At 36.6% G+C, this 17,554-nt stretch overlaps 1 protein-coding gene across 1 annotated transcript in view; it reads left to right on the top strand.

The window, feature by feature from the left end:
- The window catches only part of LOC149265203 (S-formylglutathione hydrolase-like), a 214,246-nt gene that overhangs the window by 62,082 nt on the left and 134,610 nt on the right, over window positions 1–17,554 (top strand). The window contains exon 2 of the mRNA XM_089429168.1: window positions 13,959–14,076. Within this exon, the coding sequence (XP_089285294.1) occupies window positions 13,959–14,076 (118 nt within the window). The remainder of the gene's footprint in view (window positions 1–13,958; window positions 14,077–17,554) is intronic.

Genomic DNA, 17,554 nt, shown 5'->3' with positions numbered 1-17,554 from the left:
TTTAATCTTTAGGTTTTCAGAGCCGACATTCTTCTATTATTTTTCTTTCCTTTTGCTTCTCATATTTATTTGATTCTCTCGACATTATTTCTTGTAGGGTTTTATGTCCTGATGATGGATCAACTTATGGACCCGAAATGTAGTGGAAGGAAATATATCTATTAGAGAGAAACATAATCAAAATTCAGAAGGAAGCTGCAAATCTACAATTTTTGACAAAATGTCGGGACCTTGGTATATTTAATCTTTAGGTTTTCAGAGCCGACAATCTTCTATTATTTTTCTTTCTTTTTGCTTCTCATATTTATATGGTTCTCTCGACATTATTTCCCTCAAGTTTTTATGTCCTGATGATGGATCCACTAATGGACTTGAAACGTAGTGGAAGGAAATCTGTCTATTAGAGAGAACCAAAATCACAATTCAGAAGGAAGTTGCAATTCTACAATTTTTGAAGAAATATTGGGACCTTGGTATATTTAATCTTTAGGTTTTTAGAGCCGAAATTCTTCTATTATTTTTCTTTCCTTTTGCTTCTCATATTTATATGGTTCTCTCGACATTATTTCCCATAGGCTATGTCCCGATGGACCCGAAATGTAGTGGAAGGAAATTTGTCTATTAGAGAAACAAAATCAAAATTCAGAAGGAAGGTGCAAATCCACAATTTTTGAAGAAATGTTGGGTCTTTGGTATATTTAATCTTTAGGTTTCAGAGCTAACATTCTTCTATTATTTTTCTTTCCTTTTGCTTCTCATATTTATATGGTTCTCTCGACATTACTTCCCTCGTGCTTTTATTTCTTGATGATGGATCCACTTATGGACCCATTTTTCTTTCCTTTTGCTTCTCATATTTATATGGTTCTCTTGACATTATTTCCCTCATGCTTTTATGTCCTGATGATGGATCCACTTATGGACCCAAAATGTAGACATCCCTACAAAGTAACTATGGTCAATCCAAACTTCCAAACTAATAATTCCTACCATAGAAATCTAAAACCTTTGCTATTTCCGTGCACGGAGGGGACATATGGAAGGAATATGTCTATTAGAGAGAGCCAAAATAAAAATTCAGAAGGAAGTTGCAAATCTACATTTTTTGAAGAAATGTTGGGACCTTGGTATATTTAATCTTTAGGTTTTCAGAGCTTTTATGTCTTGATGATGGATCCACTTATGGACCCAAAACGTATACATCCCTACAAATTAACTGTGGTTAATTTGAACTTCCAAACTAAGAAGATGTGAAGTCATCAGATTGTTGGAAATATTACAATGTTGCTATGTTGAAGCTCAAACATTGTTAATGACATTGCTTGTCATGGACCTTGTACATAAGGTCAAATTCCACTTCAAAAATTGAAGCTCGAGTCACTTGCAGATCTGAAAGTGTTCCATGCTCATGGGTTGGAAAATGTAAAATCTGATGTGTAATAGTCATTTAAGTGAAAGAACATTGATATTGAATGATGACATCACACATGTTCTAACTTCTAAAGTTTCAAATATTTGAGTAGGGTTTATAAACCCTAGCATGCAACTAGTACTGGATAAGAAAGACCTAGGATTTATATACAAACCCTAGAATTGGACGTTTTCGCAAAAAGAAGAAACCCTAGCTCCTGCTAAGAAGGAATGACATCATGTGGACGAGGTTGATTTGCAAGTTGGATGCAAGAAGGCTAAGATCAAGAGGGTGTCGACATGTTCACAAAAGATAAGTATTTTACATCTCTTTTTCTTGTTTATTACTATTGTTGTTGTTTCTATTAGCCTCTTGTCTTTGTATATCTTGCTTGGTTGTGATTGTTCTTCCATGCCCTCCTAGTCAGCATGGCCGGTACATGATGAATGCTGCCAACGTTGTAGCAGCAGATGAAAAGAATGGAAGAACAAAGCAAAAATAGTGACAAGAAGACTCGTGTTGAGCTTTGGACTCAGAGGGAGCAAACTTGAACTATGTTGAAAAGAAGTCAGTTGTGATTTCCAAGATGAAGATGGCTAAAAGTACCAAGCGAAGGATTACCTCAGTAAGAGGGAGAAGAATATGAAGTTAGGCACCTCGTGCATGGTACTCTCGAATTGATGGCTATTTGGTTCTACAAAGAGTGGTGCTGATCCGTTGTTGAAGACGAGCTGTTGATTTTGATGATCTATTTCTGACTAGGGATGAGGACCTCTTTGGCCAGTGTAAGAGGGGGCTGATTTTTGAATTTGAAATGAAGGATCTGGGTCTAATGGTTTATGAGAAGCTTGATGAAATATTTGACATAATGGATTGCAAGTCCTTGGACATTCACATGGTGACAAAATTGAAGAAGCTGCGAGACTCTGATTCTGATATGGTTGATCCCTAAATGTCTCGTAAATTGATTAGCTAGTTGAACTATCTGAGACGTGATGTCTGCTATGCTAGAGCCAATTCTTGGTTGAGCCTCGACATGTGCATTGGGTTGCACCAAAACATATATTGAGATATCTACGTAGCACCATTGATTATGGTTTGAGATATGTTTCTAATGGAGAACCATAGTTGTATGGTTTTATAGATTCTGATTGGGCTAGATGTACCAAAGATAGAAAGAGTACTTTTGGTTTCTGTTTCACCCTGGGCTCTGTTATGATATCATGAACAAGTAAGAAGAAAATTTCTGTTGCTCTTAGTACGACTGAAGCTGAGTATACATCTGATTGTTCAGCTTGTCGTGAAGTAGTTTGGCTTCGAAGTTGTTTGTTGTTTTGTTTGATCTGGTGTTGGAATCGTGTGATATATTTGTGACAATCAAAGCTCTGTGAAGCTTTCTGAGAATCTGCGTTTTCATGACAGGTTGAAGCACATTGAGATCAAGTGTCACTATATCCGAGATGTTGTCCAAAGAAGAGTTGCGAGGCTTGAATAAATCTCTATTAATGGGCAGGTTGCTGATGTTTTGACAAAGCCACTATCCTGGATGAAGTTTTCTTGCTTCTGTGAGATGCCTAGAGTGGTTGAGAATTCCTCTTGAAGAGAGAGAACATTGAATGTATAACATCATGAGAATAACAATCTTCCTTGGGCTTGGTTGAGAAACCATGGTTTATGGTTGGGAAGATTGTTTTGATTACTCCCTTAGGTCATTGAGTTTGATCGAGAAACCTTATGGTTGGGGAGGTTGGTTCTAAGGCTTGGAGTGCTCCCTTAGGCCATTGTGTTTGATCAAGAAACCAGTGTCTGGTCGGGGACACTGATTTTGCGTGCTCTCCTTCAGGTCATTGTATTTGATTGAGAGACCATATGGTTGGGGAGATTGGCTCTTTTGACATTGAGATTATGATTCCTCCCTTGGATTGTGGACTGAGAGACTATATAATTAGGGAGTTTGATTTTGAGATAGGGATTCCTCCCTTAGGTCAGTAGGCTTGACATAGAGACCTTTGTTTATGGTCAGGGAGATTGACCTTGTGTACTCTCTTAGGTCATTGGGTTTGACCAGGTGACCATTGGTATGGTCAGAGAGTTTGATCTTGATTACTCCCTTGGGTCATTGTGTTTGACTGAGAGACTAGCGGGCTTGGTTGGGGAGATTGATGTTGAGTTCTCTCTCTTGGGTCATTGGTTTTGACTGAGAGACCAGTAGGATGGTTGGAGAAATTGATTTTGATTACTCCCTTGGGTCATTGTGCTTGACTGAGAAACCATTACATATGGTTGGAGAGTTTGGTCTCATGAACATATTAATTGATCCCATGGTCACTTGAGTTCTGACCTTGATGCCATTGGTTTTGGCTTATGGGATGAGCTTCTTGCTATAAACCTTCCCATATGATGAGACTTGTACATCATATTTTGTGATCTCTCCCTTAGGTAATTACTGAGAGACCAATGGATTGATTGAGGAGATTGATCTTAAGAGAGAATGAAAAGTACCTCCCTAGCTAAGAGGGAGTGTTGGAAAATGGTAACTTCAGTCTGTATTTTATTCATGCAAATCAAAGTAGAAATAAAATTTATTTTGTTGTCTAAGTAGGCCTCTATTAGATAGGTCAGCCCCACCTGTTGAATGGGTTTGACCTCATGGTCAAAACCCACCTTGTTGACCTACTGTATATTGGCATTCATTGGACTTCATTTGGGAATCAATCAACTTATCAATTCAACCCTCTATAAGTAGATCTGCTCATGTGCGAGGATGACAGAAGACATTTATTTTCTGCGTTGACTAGCTCACTTCGACTTCTGTTGACCAACATTGATTGGTATTGAATCTCTACCATTGACCAAATCTTTGACTGTGGATTAGAGGCCAAATATTTGACTAGGTCGTTGACTTTTTTGTTGAACAAATTTGGACCTAGTTATGGGTGTTGACCAAGAGGTTGACCGCAGGTCAACTACTGCAGTTTGATTGAAGTTTGACAATTGAGTTGTAGATTGAATTTCGGCCCTTTGACCAACTGTTTCAAGCCAATATTTGGCCCCTTTAACCAAACATAGACTTGTGTGCATATCATTGGTTTTCTCTCGTTGTTGACTCAGCTGGACTTGGCATTTAACGTGGTCAATGTTTGACCTTTTCATTGGAAGTCTCTGATGTACAAATTGGAGGAATTGAACAATCTCTCATAAGGGAAGCTTACTGCATTTTCCCCCTTATGGGGTTTTATCCCAAGAAATTTTGGTGTCTTTTGTTTCATTGTTTTTATTGCAATTTCTATTGCTCCACTGAAGTTAATGGTTGAAATTTTCTAAGTGTAACTGCTTGATGATTAGAATGCTCTAAAGAAGTCAAAATTGTATCATTGGAAGTAGTTATTAGATAGGAAATTGTTCTAGTCTTTTTTGCAACTAGAAAATCAACAAGAAAGACCAGTGACAATCTCTTGTCACATGGGAAAAGTTCTGTGATGCAAATGTGCCATCCACCTATGCCATAACTCTTCACAAGTCATCACTATTATGAGCCAAGGCATGTACTGATTGACCCTTTAACATGTACAAGTTCTATTCTCTCCTCCTAATCATCCAACTTGTGCTCGAACTCGAATATCTTTGTCTAATAAGAACTTGTCCATCTTGGAAGAAAACCTCATACCCCTTGTTCTCCATGGCTAGGACTACTAGAAAGTTCTTAGTCAACCTTGGAACATTCAATACCTCTATCACCTCCAAAGGCTCTCTTGACTCTAATTGAAACTGGATAGTCCCAACCCCATTTATTGCACACTCGACATTGTTGTCGAGTTCCACATGTAGTTCTAAGTCCCTTTCTGAAATGTTGGTGAACAAATCTTGTGATCCCATCACGTGAAGAGAAGCATCATTGTCCACCAACCATGCACCCTTCGCTATGGTACCAAAAAGCATTAAGGGAATTTTGAGGTAAAAAATGGGTCTCAAAATTGTACTAACAAAATCAACTTCAAAAAAAAATAATAGGATTCAAGACTATGATGTCATCCACAGGGGTAAATATTTTTGGAGGGAAAAGAAAACTACCTTTTTTAATCATATTTTTGACTTATATCATTAAAGGCTTAATCAAACATCAAGTGTGGACACTCGTTAGATGAGGTATTAGATTTTGCATTTGGAGCAGAACTTAAGATACGCAGAAATTTATATATAAATATTTATTAAAAAGATGAATAGATAGATGATGATTGATTACAATGGGGTTTCTGGCTTATATACCGCCATGGCACCCTTTGGGAAAGGGCATGATCTTATGATCGTGCCTTTTCGTCTAACTAAACCTAAAATTAAACAATAAACCTAAAATTAACTAATTTTTTACATAACATTTCCTTCCTCTCGAAAGAATGCTTTGTCCTCAAAGCATACGCAACGACGGATGTTGTTGACAAAATGCTTCATTCTCCCAAGAAGCTTCTTCTTCGGTAAGTCCTTCCACTTGATTATATATTCCAAGATGATCAAGGTCCCACACTTTAAAAGGTCTTGAATTAATCTCTCAATTTCCGTTTTTGGGTGATGTGAATATCGGTATGGCTTGATGTTGACGGGGTCTGATCTTTCCTTGACTTCTATTGTATGCTCAATTTCCCTATTAGGCGGCATCTTCATAGGTAGGTCTTGAAATACTTTTTCATGCTTCCGAATCAGATCTTGTATCTCTGGTGACTCTTCTCTGGTCATATTTGCAGGTAACATTTCTAATTGGTGACATTGTATTGCATAAGCAGGTGCTCTTCTTCGACTCAGCTTCATCATCTCAGATGATGATACAACTTGGTTTTCTGGTGCTTGGAATCCGTGTAGCTTGTACTTCTGACCTCCCCATTTGAATTTTATAAATTGTACTTGATGGTTGGCGGCATAAGTACCTAAAGTTCGTAACCATTGGATACCTAAGACTACATCTACTCCTCCTAACGGTACTGTGAAGAATGGAGACTCTAGATTAAAGTCTTGAATCTGCAAATTGATCTTATGGCATTTCCCTACCTTTTCAATCTTCTTACCATTAGCTACCATCACTTTCATGTTTGGTAAGGGAAATGAAAAGATATTGAGTCTCTTGGCCACGGTTGCATCTAAAAAATTGTGTGTGCTCCCAGAGTCTATGAGAACCACTACGTTGTTCTTCTTTATGTGTCCTTTTAACTTTAAAGTCTGAGGTTGTGGTATACCTGTCATAGCTGATAATGACACTTGCAGAATACTTCCGTCATCTAATTCTGGTGAGAATTATGGGGCGTCTTCTGTGTCTTCTATGTCATAATCTTCACTGTTTGAATCATTGGTTGCTTCACAATTATATAGGTTCTTTGGTTCTTTTCCTTTAGCACATCTATGTTTGGGGTCCCATTTCTCACCACAGCGTTTACATTTACCCTCTTTTATCCTTTGCATTTCCACATTAGATTTTTCATCTTCACGACGATGCGGTGGAACATATCTTATATTATTTGAGTCCACATACTGGGGTATCCTTCGTCTTGCATAAGTTTTTTCCGCTTTTGACCAAAATATTGGTTCGGATTTCTTTTCGGCTATTTTTTCTTTTCGTCTTGCTACTTCTATAGATGTAATGTCATGCATCTCAAGTTCTGCTTGTAAATGGGTTTTGAGTCCCGAGATGTATGACTGAATTAGACGAGATTCTGATAACCCAGGTACTCGTGTTACTAAGGTCTCCCATTCTTGAGTGTATTCGTCCACACTTCCTTTTTATCGTAGTTTGATGAGTTTTGAAAAGAACTCTTCTTCCTTTACACCTTGAAATCTTTTGAAGAATGCATCTTTAAATTTCCTCCAGCTAATGACATGTGTTGTCTTTTTCCACCACATATACCAGTTATATGCTTCTCCCTCCATTTTCATGGATGCATGCCTGAGCTTTTCGTCATCGTCATTGATGTCATATATCTCAAAGTATTCTTCTGCTTTATTTATCCATGCAACATTGTTTTTTTCGTTCCCATCGAATTTAGGCATCTCGACTTTTGCCCTTCGCTGGTATGTTGCTAATGGTTGAGCGAAAAAAGGGTGTTGATTGGTAAAGTTATCCCAGAGTTGCTTGTTTGTAAAGGCTGTGTTACTCGCTTCTTGGTGGGGTGTCGCTGATTTTTTTGGGGATTCAACTTTTTCATGAGAGTCTGTTGACTTTGTTGAATCTGATGAGATGTGTTCTTGATTCTCTTCACCTTCTTTTAGTAGTTGTTCGGGTGTACAATTCGACATTTTACACAGAATTTTCAGCATTGTTAAGACCTCTCTGATGCCTGCTTCTGTCTGAACATGGTAATTTTCCATCTTTATTTCTATTCGATTTGTTGTATCGTGAAGATTTTTTATTTCATCAGCTTGCTCCCCAAGCTTGATCTGGAATTCATTTAATCTTTTATTGACCTCATCGTGGTTGCTATTTATCTTATGCTCTGCATCCAACAATTTTTTTTGGAAATCCGCCATTGTCATTGTCGACATTGAGCGGGTTTGCGGGGGCGTGTATTTATTTGCCAGCGAAAATATTTTCCTCTCTTCTTTTTTATTAGCTAAAATAAATTTTATACATATAACTTTTAATTAATTAAAATAAATTTAATTAATTAAATTAACTTATATATATATATATATATATATATATATATATATATAACTTTTTAATTAATTAAAATAATTTTAATTAATTAAATTAACTCTTATATATATATATATAACTTATAACTAAATTAAAGTTATATGTTATATAATTTATTATTAAATTATAATATATATTACATATAGCTTATATATATCATATATTATATATATATTATATGTGTGTTTTCTATGGACAGGCACGTATTACCCTATAATTATTTAAATGACCGAATGGACAGTCACCTAATGGACAGTCACATCCCAATGAAAATGTCAACCAATGACTGTTCAAACCTTTAGTTTTTTTTTTTTTTCTTCTTCCGCATTATTATCCCTGTCCCCGTCCCCTTCAGCTTTATCACCGCAATTAAAAGGAACGCAGCAATTTAGTGTTATCACTGCAGGGAGGAAAAAAATAACAGTTCAGTGTATCCGCAGCGTAATGGAACTGCAAGGCCCATGCAATGGAACATAGGAAAAATGACACAGGTGTCTTGTTGATTCCGCGTGTCACGTCCCTGGTTCTGTTGATGTTTCAGCCTATCACTCAAGGTGAAATACGCACAGCGAAAGCAGTCCAGGCGGTAAGTGCATAGACAGGGTGAATACGGCAGCAGACAGAATAATGATACGGACAGTGACAGCAGTGGATGGATGCGTGAACCAGCAGAGCCTAGAGGATTCGACTGCTCTAATACCAATGGAGCAGAACTTAAGATACGCAGAAATTTATACATAAATATTTATTAAAAAGATGAATAGATAGATGATGATTGATTACAATGGGGTTTCTGGCTTATATACCGCCATGGCACCCTTTGGGAAAGGGCATGATCTTATGATCGTGCCCTTTCGTCTAACTAAACCTAAAATTAAACAATAAACCTAAAATTAACTAATTTTTTACATAACAGCATCCAACAAGTACCCACTTTGCATACTTTTGAGTGGACCCACACCGAGAAACATTAAAAATACATGCTTCCTTTTTCATGTATTATCAAATTTTCTTAGTGTGGCTCTACTCAAAAGTGTGCAGAGTGGGTACTTTTTTCACGTATTTTCAATTTTTCTTGGTGTAGGTCTACTCAAAAGTATGCAAAGTTGGTACTCGTTCCACATACAACGAGTGCCCACACTTGAATTTGAGTAAACCTATAAGGAGATAAGTTGAAAATACAATTTTAAAAAGTAGTTTTCTTTGTTTTCCTTTAACAATTTATAACTCTTATTTTATTATTTTACTTAGGAAACCCATTTTAGACCTTAAAATTCCTCTAATGGACAAGACAACAGTGAGAAATCCTTCTCAAACCCGGTGGCAAAATCCCTCACTTGTGAGTTCGCTGAAGTTGCATCTTGTGCCTTCCTCGTGCCCTTCTTTTGTTCGAACATTGATGTGCAAAACACTTAAATTTGGTCACGTCTTCTTCTCCTCTCCCTGTGAAGTAGCTTCCCCACTTGCACTCTTCTTGGGATTCCCCTTACCCTTCCTTGCCTGAATTGCAAGGGGAGGTTCTCATTGTCACCCCTTTGCTAGCCACCATGTAGGGACTCCTCTCAAATCTTCTCATGGATGAAGTCATCCCACAACTTCTCCCAGTCTGGAAGCTTCTCTCGTGCCACAATACCCTTCATGAAAAGGGCCCATGGCTTTGTGAAGCCATTTAGGGCTGTCCTCACCAACTCCTCATTTGATACGACAACCCAACTGTAGCCAACTCATCATGGACTTGCGTGATGTTGGTGAGATAAGATGCTACGGTATCTGGCCTTAGGCATCTTGGTGCTCTTGAGCTTTTCTCTCAACACCATTTTTCTGTTGTGATTATCACTCTGGCACAACTTAGTTAGAGCCTCCCACATTTGCCTGGTTGATTTCTTTATGGAAAGATGAGGGATCATATGATCCTTCACGCCATCTAGAATGATTCTATTGGCTTTCACATTCGTTTGGTTATGGATCACCAGTTGTGTAGCATTAGTAGAAGGGGTGAGTTACTGATCTGCAAACTCCTAGATTCCATTCTACATCAACACTAATGCTATCTTCTCCTTTCAAAGACTATAGTTGGATGTACCCTTTAACTAGTCTTCAAACCTCAACCTTGTTGCAACGATTCTCACAACTTCCAAATCAAATACTCAAACCCTGGAAAAAAATATAAATGCTGAAAAATTCTTTTGTTGTTGTAAACCCTTGTGATACTAAAATTAGTGAAAGTAATGAGATATAAACTAGGGTTTTTCTCCTTTAGTCTTTCAGTGTGCTAATCGTCTTAGGGAGAATGTAAAGATAACCCAAAATGAAATAGAGAGGGGTGCAATCAGCCTACCCTAGTTTTCTGTTCAGTGTGAACACTTAACAAATATTAAATAAACGAGGCCTTTCACATTGGTGAGCAAGTGAAGGGGGGGGGGGCATTCTAGGGTTTATTGATCAACCTAGGAGGGCTGAAGCTCTTAATTAGGTTTTGGAAGTAAATGAACAAGAGAAATATGAAAGGAGGAAAGCTACTTAACTAAGATCCAAGTGCAAACAATAGGTAGCCAAGGAAGGGTAAGGACCTATTTCAGTGTACTTGAAACTTGGTGATGATCTCTTGCAAAACAAACTTGGAACAACTATCTCCAAATATACACAATAAAATGAACACACACCAAGCAATCACACCTAAAAGATCTAACTATGAAATGCAAGGATGAAGCCTTTGATGCCTTGAGTTTTAAGGTACATCCTTTGTTTTGTTCTTCACATAGTGTGATATTTACATGAAGATCCTTACCCAAGAATGTGTTGGAACCTCCCTTGAGGTGGTGATGTTGGAAGACTAAGATGTGGTGATGGGATGAACTTTGAAGTCAAAGACACCCTAGAGTAACTATCCACTCCAACAATGGAGAAACCAAGCCAAAGAAGAGGAAAATCTTCTAGGTGGCTAGAAGGTTGAGGAAATGGTAGATGCAAGTAGTCCAAGTGCATGAGAAATTGGAGCTAGAGATCTAGGTGACAATCTGACATAAATTTGAAGAGTAATGATGTGCGAGAGAGAATATGGGAAAGCCATTAACAATGACCTAAGAGGTTGCATAAATAGATTTGTGAGCAACCTAAAGGCGTAGGAGAATGTTGGGATAACTATTGGACAAGGTGGTTGTTTTATATGAATTGTGGCTTGTGTTCTGAATAAGGAAATCACATGTTTGTGAGTTATACCACAAGTATTTATGGGAAAATATCCCTTTTGGTACGCAAGCTATGGGTGACTGGGGTGATAAGTTATGGAAAATCCATGGTACATAACACGTGAGGAACAAGGAGGGTTAAGGATAGTATTACCCAATAGACAATTTAAAATGGGTGCCCAAATGAATTTGGGCTCATTGGACACCCAAAATGAGGCATTTCCAATCAAGTCCAAATCAAGCGTGTGAACACTGGACTTGATCAAGTCACCTGGAAGATTTCCCAAGTTGAGAAACCAAAGGGTTTAGCAAGGCCAAGCATATGACCAAGAGTCAAGATTATGGGGAGAAAGGCAAAGGGGATCTTGTTAAAACACTAGGCATAATGTGAGTAGACCATAATCATGCACCTAGACTAAGACAAGAGGACTCAAAGGAGGGTAGACAAGGACAATTAGAAGGCTTTTGCTGTCAACCAAGAGGGTCTTGTATAATGTGTGCTTGATAAAATTAAATACTCTTCACTACAACCTCTGAACTGATGTGTATGAAGAGAATTAGTGTGAAATCCATAAACTAAAAGTCTAAGTTACCGGATCCGGCCCTCTGAGGTCCAGGATCCATGGGGATCCGGATTTGCCTAAATACGTCCAAGAACCGACATGTGGCATATTTATGTTCACTGGAAATGGATCTTGAAATTTGGAAACAAATCCTGAAATCTGGAAACGGATCGCGTGTAACTTTTCTGGATTTCTAGGTTTTTTGCAATGCCGTTTTTACTTTGTAGACATTTGTTGTGTTTGCGGGAATCATATTTGGGTCTCATGTAGCGTAAAGTAGATTGTTCCACATAGCTTTTGATTTTCTTCCTTGACGTTGCGGAGAGCGAACGACAACAGACGAAAAACCAAGCGATTCATTGATAGAGTAACCTCGGAGGGACAACAGACGACTTTATATTCTCCCGAATATTGGCATTTTTGTGCTCTTTGAACATATATGTATTTTTTAAATTATATTGCTTATTATTTTTAATTTACTTTTGACTTATAGATTGGAATTTTAAAATATATTTTTTTCTCAATTTTGATTAATTAATTTAAAATTTAAAATGATATATAAAATTTATAAAAATTTAAAATATATATATATATATATATATATAATTTTAAATTTAGTTTTGTCTTGATAAGCTTAAACTATAGGTGTCTGGGTGTAAAATAATGATAGTGTTTTATGAATGCAAACTTAAAAAACAGCAATTTGTTAATTTGGAGAGATAATTAAAGATGAACTTGAATATATAGTAAAAAGTTAAAACACAAGATGTATGAAAATGATTTAACTTTAATATATATAAAAATGTATCAATGTATAATTTTACGTACAAAAGTTGAATATAACTATGAGAAATTTGAATTTTACTTTTAGTATTTGTTTTTTCATGCAAATATAATGCATATATATTATATTCCCATCGATGCTAACTTTGAGTACATAAGCAATGGAATTCTGTTACAAAACTTTTAGAATTGTAGAGAATATCTCAATCACATTTTTCAAATTTATAATTTCAACTTTATATATTTTATAAAATTATGATATCCATTATATCTTTGAAATTGCTAGGACTTCTATTAGTAAAAGGTTCTTAAAGTTATCAAACAATTTGTGGGTCTCACTCTATGCCACTAGTGCATAATATAATATTTTTTAAATGCCTAAGACCAAAAAAAAGTTATAGAGAAGTAATTGACGTATGCATTTTAACATTTTGATATGTCAAGACAAAAATATATTAAGAAGTATATATCTTGTGTCTTATTAATATTATTATATTTTTTGTACTTGACATATCCTTGCCATATCCAGATCCTGGATTTTCAAGAAACTAGTGAATCTGGATCCGGCTCCGTATCCTGGTAACTTAGCTAAAAGTTCAGTAGGAGAAAGTTGAATGTGCAATGATGAAACCCTTGGATCTGCTGCAGGGGTGCAAAAACATTCAAAACACACTTCCTGCTTTCCATGCCTTCTTTTTTTGTTCGAAAATTACTATGAAAAATTTCAATCAAATTGTTAAATTTAATAAGCTAGTAAACAAAAGGCTAGATGTTATCAGTTATTCCATTGCTCTTGAAAGGGCTTTCCTTGAGTTTATTTTCCTTGATAAAAATGCATCCAAAATAGTATGTGGAAATAAGGTTGTTCACAAGGAAAAACAAAAACCTAGTTTCCATGTGGAATTAGCTAGCAGTTTTTGAATTACAACCATAAAGACAATCAATCATTTGTCATATATATATTTAATGTAATTTAGTTTTTTATGTTTCTGCAATCAGTTTTATGTGATATGGTTACGTGATTAATTATTGGCTGGAACTCAAACACATGCATGTTTATATTTTTATTTCTGGCCAACTAGTTTTTGATTTATTCAGTGACGTTCTTGCATCCTTTACTAGATACCTTCGCAATGAAAGTTGAACTCTTATCTCAGGTTTGTTTGAGCAAGATTCGTAGGTTAAGCTTGTTTAATCAAGTTTCGTAGGTCTTCCCTTTTATATAGTATAACATTTGACTTGCAAGTTTAATTATTGCCTTTCGTTTTAAAAAAAAATAATCTAATTTTTTTCTTCACTTTGCTAATTCTTATTTTGTCATACTATCTTGATAGGTTCTCTATTGGCTTTCTGGTCTGACTTGCACGGATGAGAATTTCATAACTAAATCTGGAGCTCAACGTGCTGCGTCTAAAGAAAGTGTTGCTTTGGTTGCCCCTGACACATCTCCACGTAAGTTTGAATTTGTATCGAGTTGCAATTATATATATGACACTCATGTTCAGGATTTTTTAACTTGAAACTAAAGACGTTGGAAAGGTTGAGACTGTTGAGCATTTATACCTTGTTTTGGTTTCAGAACACCTGAATGGTTTTCTAAAATTAAATTGTAAAATACTTGATGACCTACATACGTATATGGTTAAATGAATAAATAGTTAATGAAGTATCATAACAAATAAATAATGGAAGAATTACAAAATATTGGATAGAGTACCTGTCGATGGGATTTCTTGTCACTTAAAATAAAATGTAATTCCTTATGACTCCTGCCTGCCAAGTGACCCAAAAAGTCAAAACATCCAGGATGTTGGGAACTTCTCTTTGTTTTACGTAAGTTGTCCCCCCCTTGAAGTTACAGCTGAAGCATAAAATATCCGCGTAATTGCTCTTATGAGCTGTCTGAAAGCATTTCAAATGAAACCATTTGTAGCATTGGAAAATAAGGATTTATTTACAAAAGTTTGTGAGAATTGCAGACATTAAAGTGATTGTCATAGTAAATTTTCCCTATGAATGTAAGAGGGAATCCTCACTTCAAAAATCATCTAAATATTTGACCATGAACATTGCCATAATAAAATTTGCGAGGAAATAGCAGAATAAGATAGTTGGCACCTAAAATGAAAATGAAAGGCAAATGGAAGGTGAAATCACCAGGATCTGAACCCAACAGATTTGAAAGATGCTAAATTTCATTAAGCTAAAGAAGCGGTCTCATTACATCATAGCACCCTCTTCAAAACAAAGGAGCCATAGTCAAGTTCCAAATAACAGTTTCAGAAATGAATAGCTAATATAAATCTGTCTTTTCAATCTTCAAGGACAATGAATCCAATTTTCTGGGGTGCAAGTCTGAACAAATTTACAGAGAATAATTGGTCAGGGTATGCATGGAACAGAGAAAAGTAAGATAGAAGAATTTAGCAAGTAGATAAAGCAAAAGAGCAGCAGTAAGGAATCCTTTACTGTTTCTGCCTCCACTATGTTTATGTTGATTTTTCAAGTGCAATAGATACTAGCACAAATTTCTGAAATGCTGAGAATTACTTCTAATGATGTTGATATTTTTCTAGCACTTCCAACCTTAAATGAATAAGGACAATAGAGATTACAATGCACAAAGAGAACACAAGATTTGCCTTGGGAAAACCCACTTGGGGGAAAACCCGACAACCTTTTCCTTAGAGAAATTCTTCAGTTCATCAAGAGATACACCTAATACTGCTAGTCTACTATGAGGTCAAGCTGACCAACAATACTATGGTCAAACCTAGTCAAACAGCCCTCTTGTCAAGTCAATATTCTGCCTTTCAACTCGGCCCTCTCTGATCTGACTAGGCCGAATTTTGGCCTCTAAGAATATGCCCAGAAACTCGACCCTACTGCCCAAAATATTCTGCCCAGAAATTCAGCCCTGCTGCATAGAAACTGGTACCCAGAAGTTCGACCTGCTGCCCAGAATATGCCCAGAAAGTCACACGTGCAAAGTCAAGGGGAGAGAGAGGAATGCTAGAGATGAATTTTTCCCTCTTCGTCCTACTTTGTCCTTATTCTTCTTTGCTGAGATGCCCAAAATATCTATTGTCATGAGAGGTTGAATGGTATCTCGTGGAGGTTATATATATATATATATATCTATATATAGTGTTCTGCCTGCCTGAACGGGTGTGTCTCTTCATTGGGGCCAACTTGACAAGTTTGGAGCCAAAAATTGAAAATTCAAATTTCGAAATTTTCTCTTTTGATACCGACATGAAAAATGTGTCTAATATTAATTCTTTCAAGAGCTAACCAACGAAAATGACATGAAGAATATGTCTTACAATTTCATTATATATTTCAAGGGCTAAAATATAAACTATGAAGATCGACCATAGCTACAAAATTCAACACCCCCTCTTAGCTAGGGAGGTATTCATAATGACTAGATAGATGTTCTTTTCTTGACAAATTTCTCTAATAAAAAGTTATAACAAATCATCATCATTATTCAATTACCATAATCTGGTCGACAATTGTGACACATGGTAAACCTATAACATCAACCAATTATCATAATTTGGTCAAACAACTTTGACACATGGTAAGTCAACAACATCAACAAGTTACCTTAATTTTGGTCGGTACCTCTGACCTATGGTATATTCTCACCATAATCTTGGTCGGTACCTTTGACCTATGGTATATATTCTCACCATAATCCTGGTCGGTACTCCTAACATGTGGTACATCATTTAGCATCAAATGGTCATTATAATTCTAGTCTTTCTGACACATGGTATACAGACTTGTCTTGGTTCACTGTCATTCAGGTCAATATCTTTGACACATGGTGAATCTTCAAAGGCCACACTCTATATGAATAATTTGAGATTTGATGCTCGAGGACCATTCTTCCTAATTTGGGTCAACATACTTGACACATGAAGAATGACTGTCCTATGCCGAACCATTCTCCCTAATTCGGGTCACTATACTTGACACTCATCGACACTCCTTTTCATTGAGAGAGGCATTCTCAACAAGTCTGAGCTTGTCCCTGAAGTACACAAACTTTTTCTTTGGATAGAGGCATTATAAGAATATCAACTATCTTCTCATCAATAAAGACATACTGGAGCTTCACTACTCCCTTCTGTACCATGTCATAGATGAAGTGGTACTTGATCTCAATGTGCTTCGACCTGTCATGGAAAAACTTAAAACAGTGCGAAAACACGCATATGGATTTCAAGGAATGAATTGATTTACAATGAGCAGTGAAGCTCAATAAATACTACAACTGTATTTATAGAAACAACAAGTTTCTACTAGGAAAGTAGAAACAACAAGTTTCTACTAAGAATATAGAAACAACAAGTTTCTAACAAGAAACTGCTAATTACAAGCACAGATGAGCATTAAACACAAAAATAGCATTATTCTAATACCCTCCCTTAATGCTAAATCTATTTACAACATCTATAGACCCTCTGAATTTTACAAACTTATCAGGACCAAGAGGCTTGGTGAAGATCTCTGCTGGCTGCTCCGTTGTGGGAACATACAACAACTGAATGGATCCGTCTTCAACAAGTTGTTGAATGTAGTGACAATGGGTTTCCACATGCTTTGTTCGTTCATGGAAACTGGATTCTTGGCGAGTTTGAGCACCCCCTGATTATCACAGAACAAGGGATTAGGACTTGCCTGGGAAACATGCATATCCGCAAGCATACGTCGAAGCCAAACTGCCTCACAAGATGCCTTAACTGCTCCTCGATACTTTGCTTCTGTCGAGGAGAGAGCCACTGCCTACTGCTTCTTACTAGTCCATGTGACAGCGCCGAATCCTAGACTAAACACATACCCAGCTGTAGATTTACGGTCATCAACCGAACCAGCCCAGTTTGAATCTGTGTAACCACTGAGTGTAGGATCTGAACTC

This window comes from Pinus tabuliformis, chromosome 6 (assembly GCF_031772625.1).
Source record: "Pinus tabuliformis cultivar Carrire ecotype Pingquan chromosome 6, CPIR1, whole genome shotgun sequence".
Lineage (NCBI taxonomy): Eukaryota > Viridiplantae > Streptophyta > Pinopsida > Pinales > Pinaceae > Pinus > Pinus tabuliformis.
The sequence above is the reverse complement of the archived record's forward strand: the minus strand, read 5'-3'. Positions and strand labels throughout refer to the sequence as shown.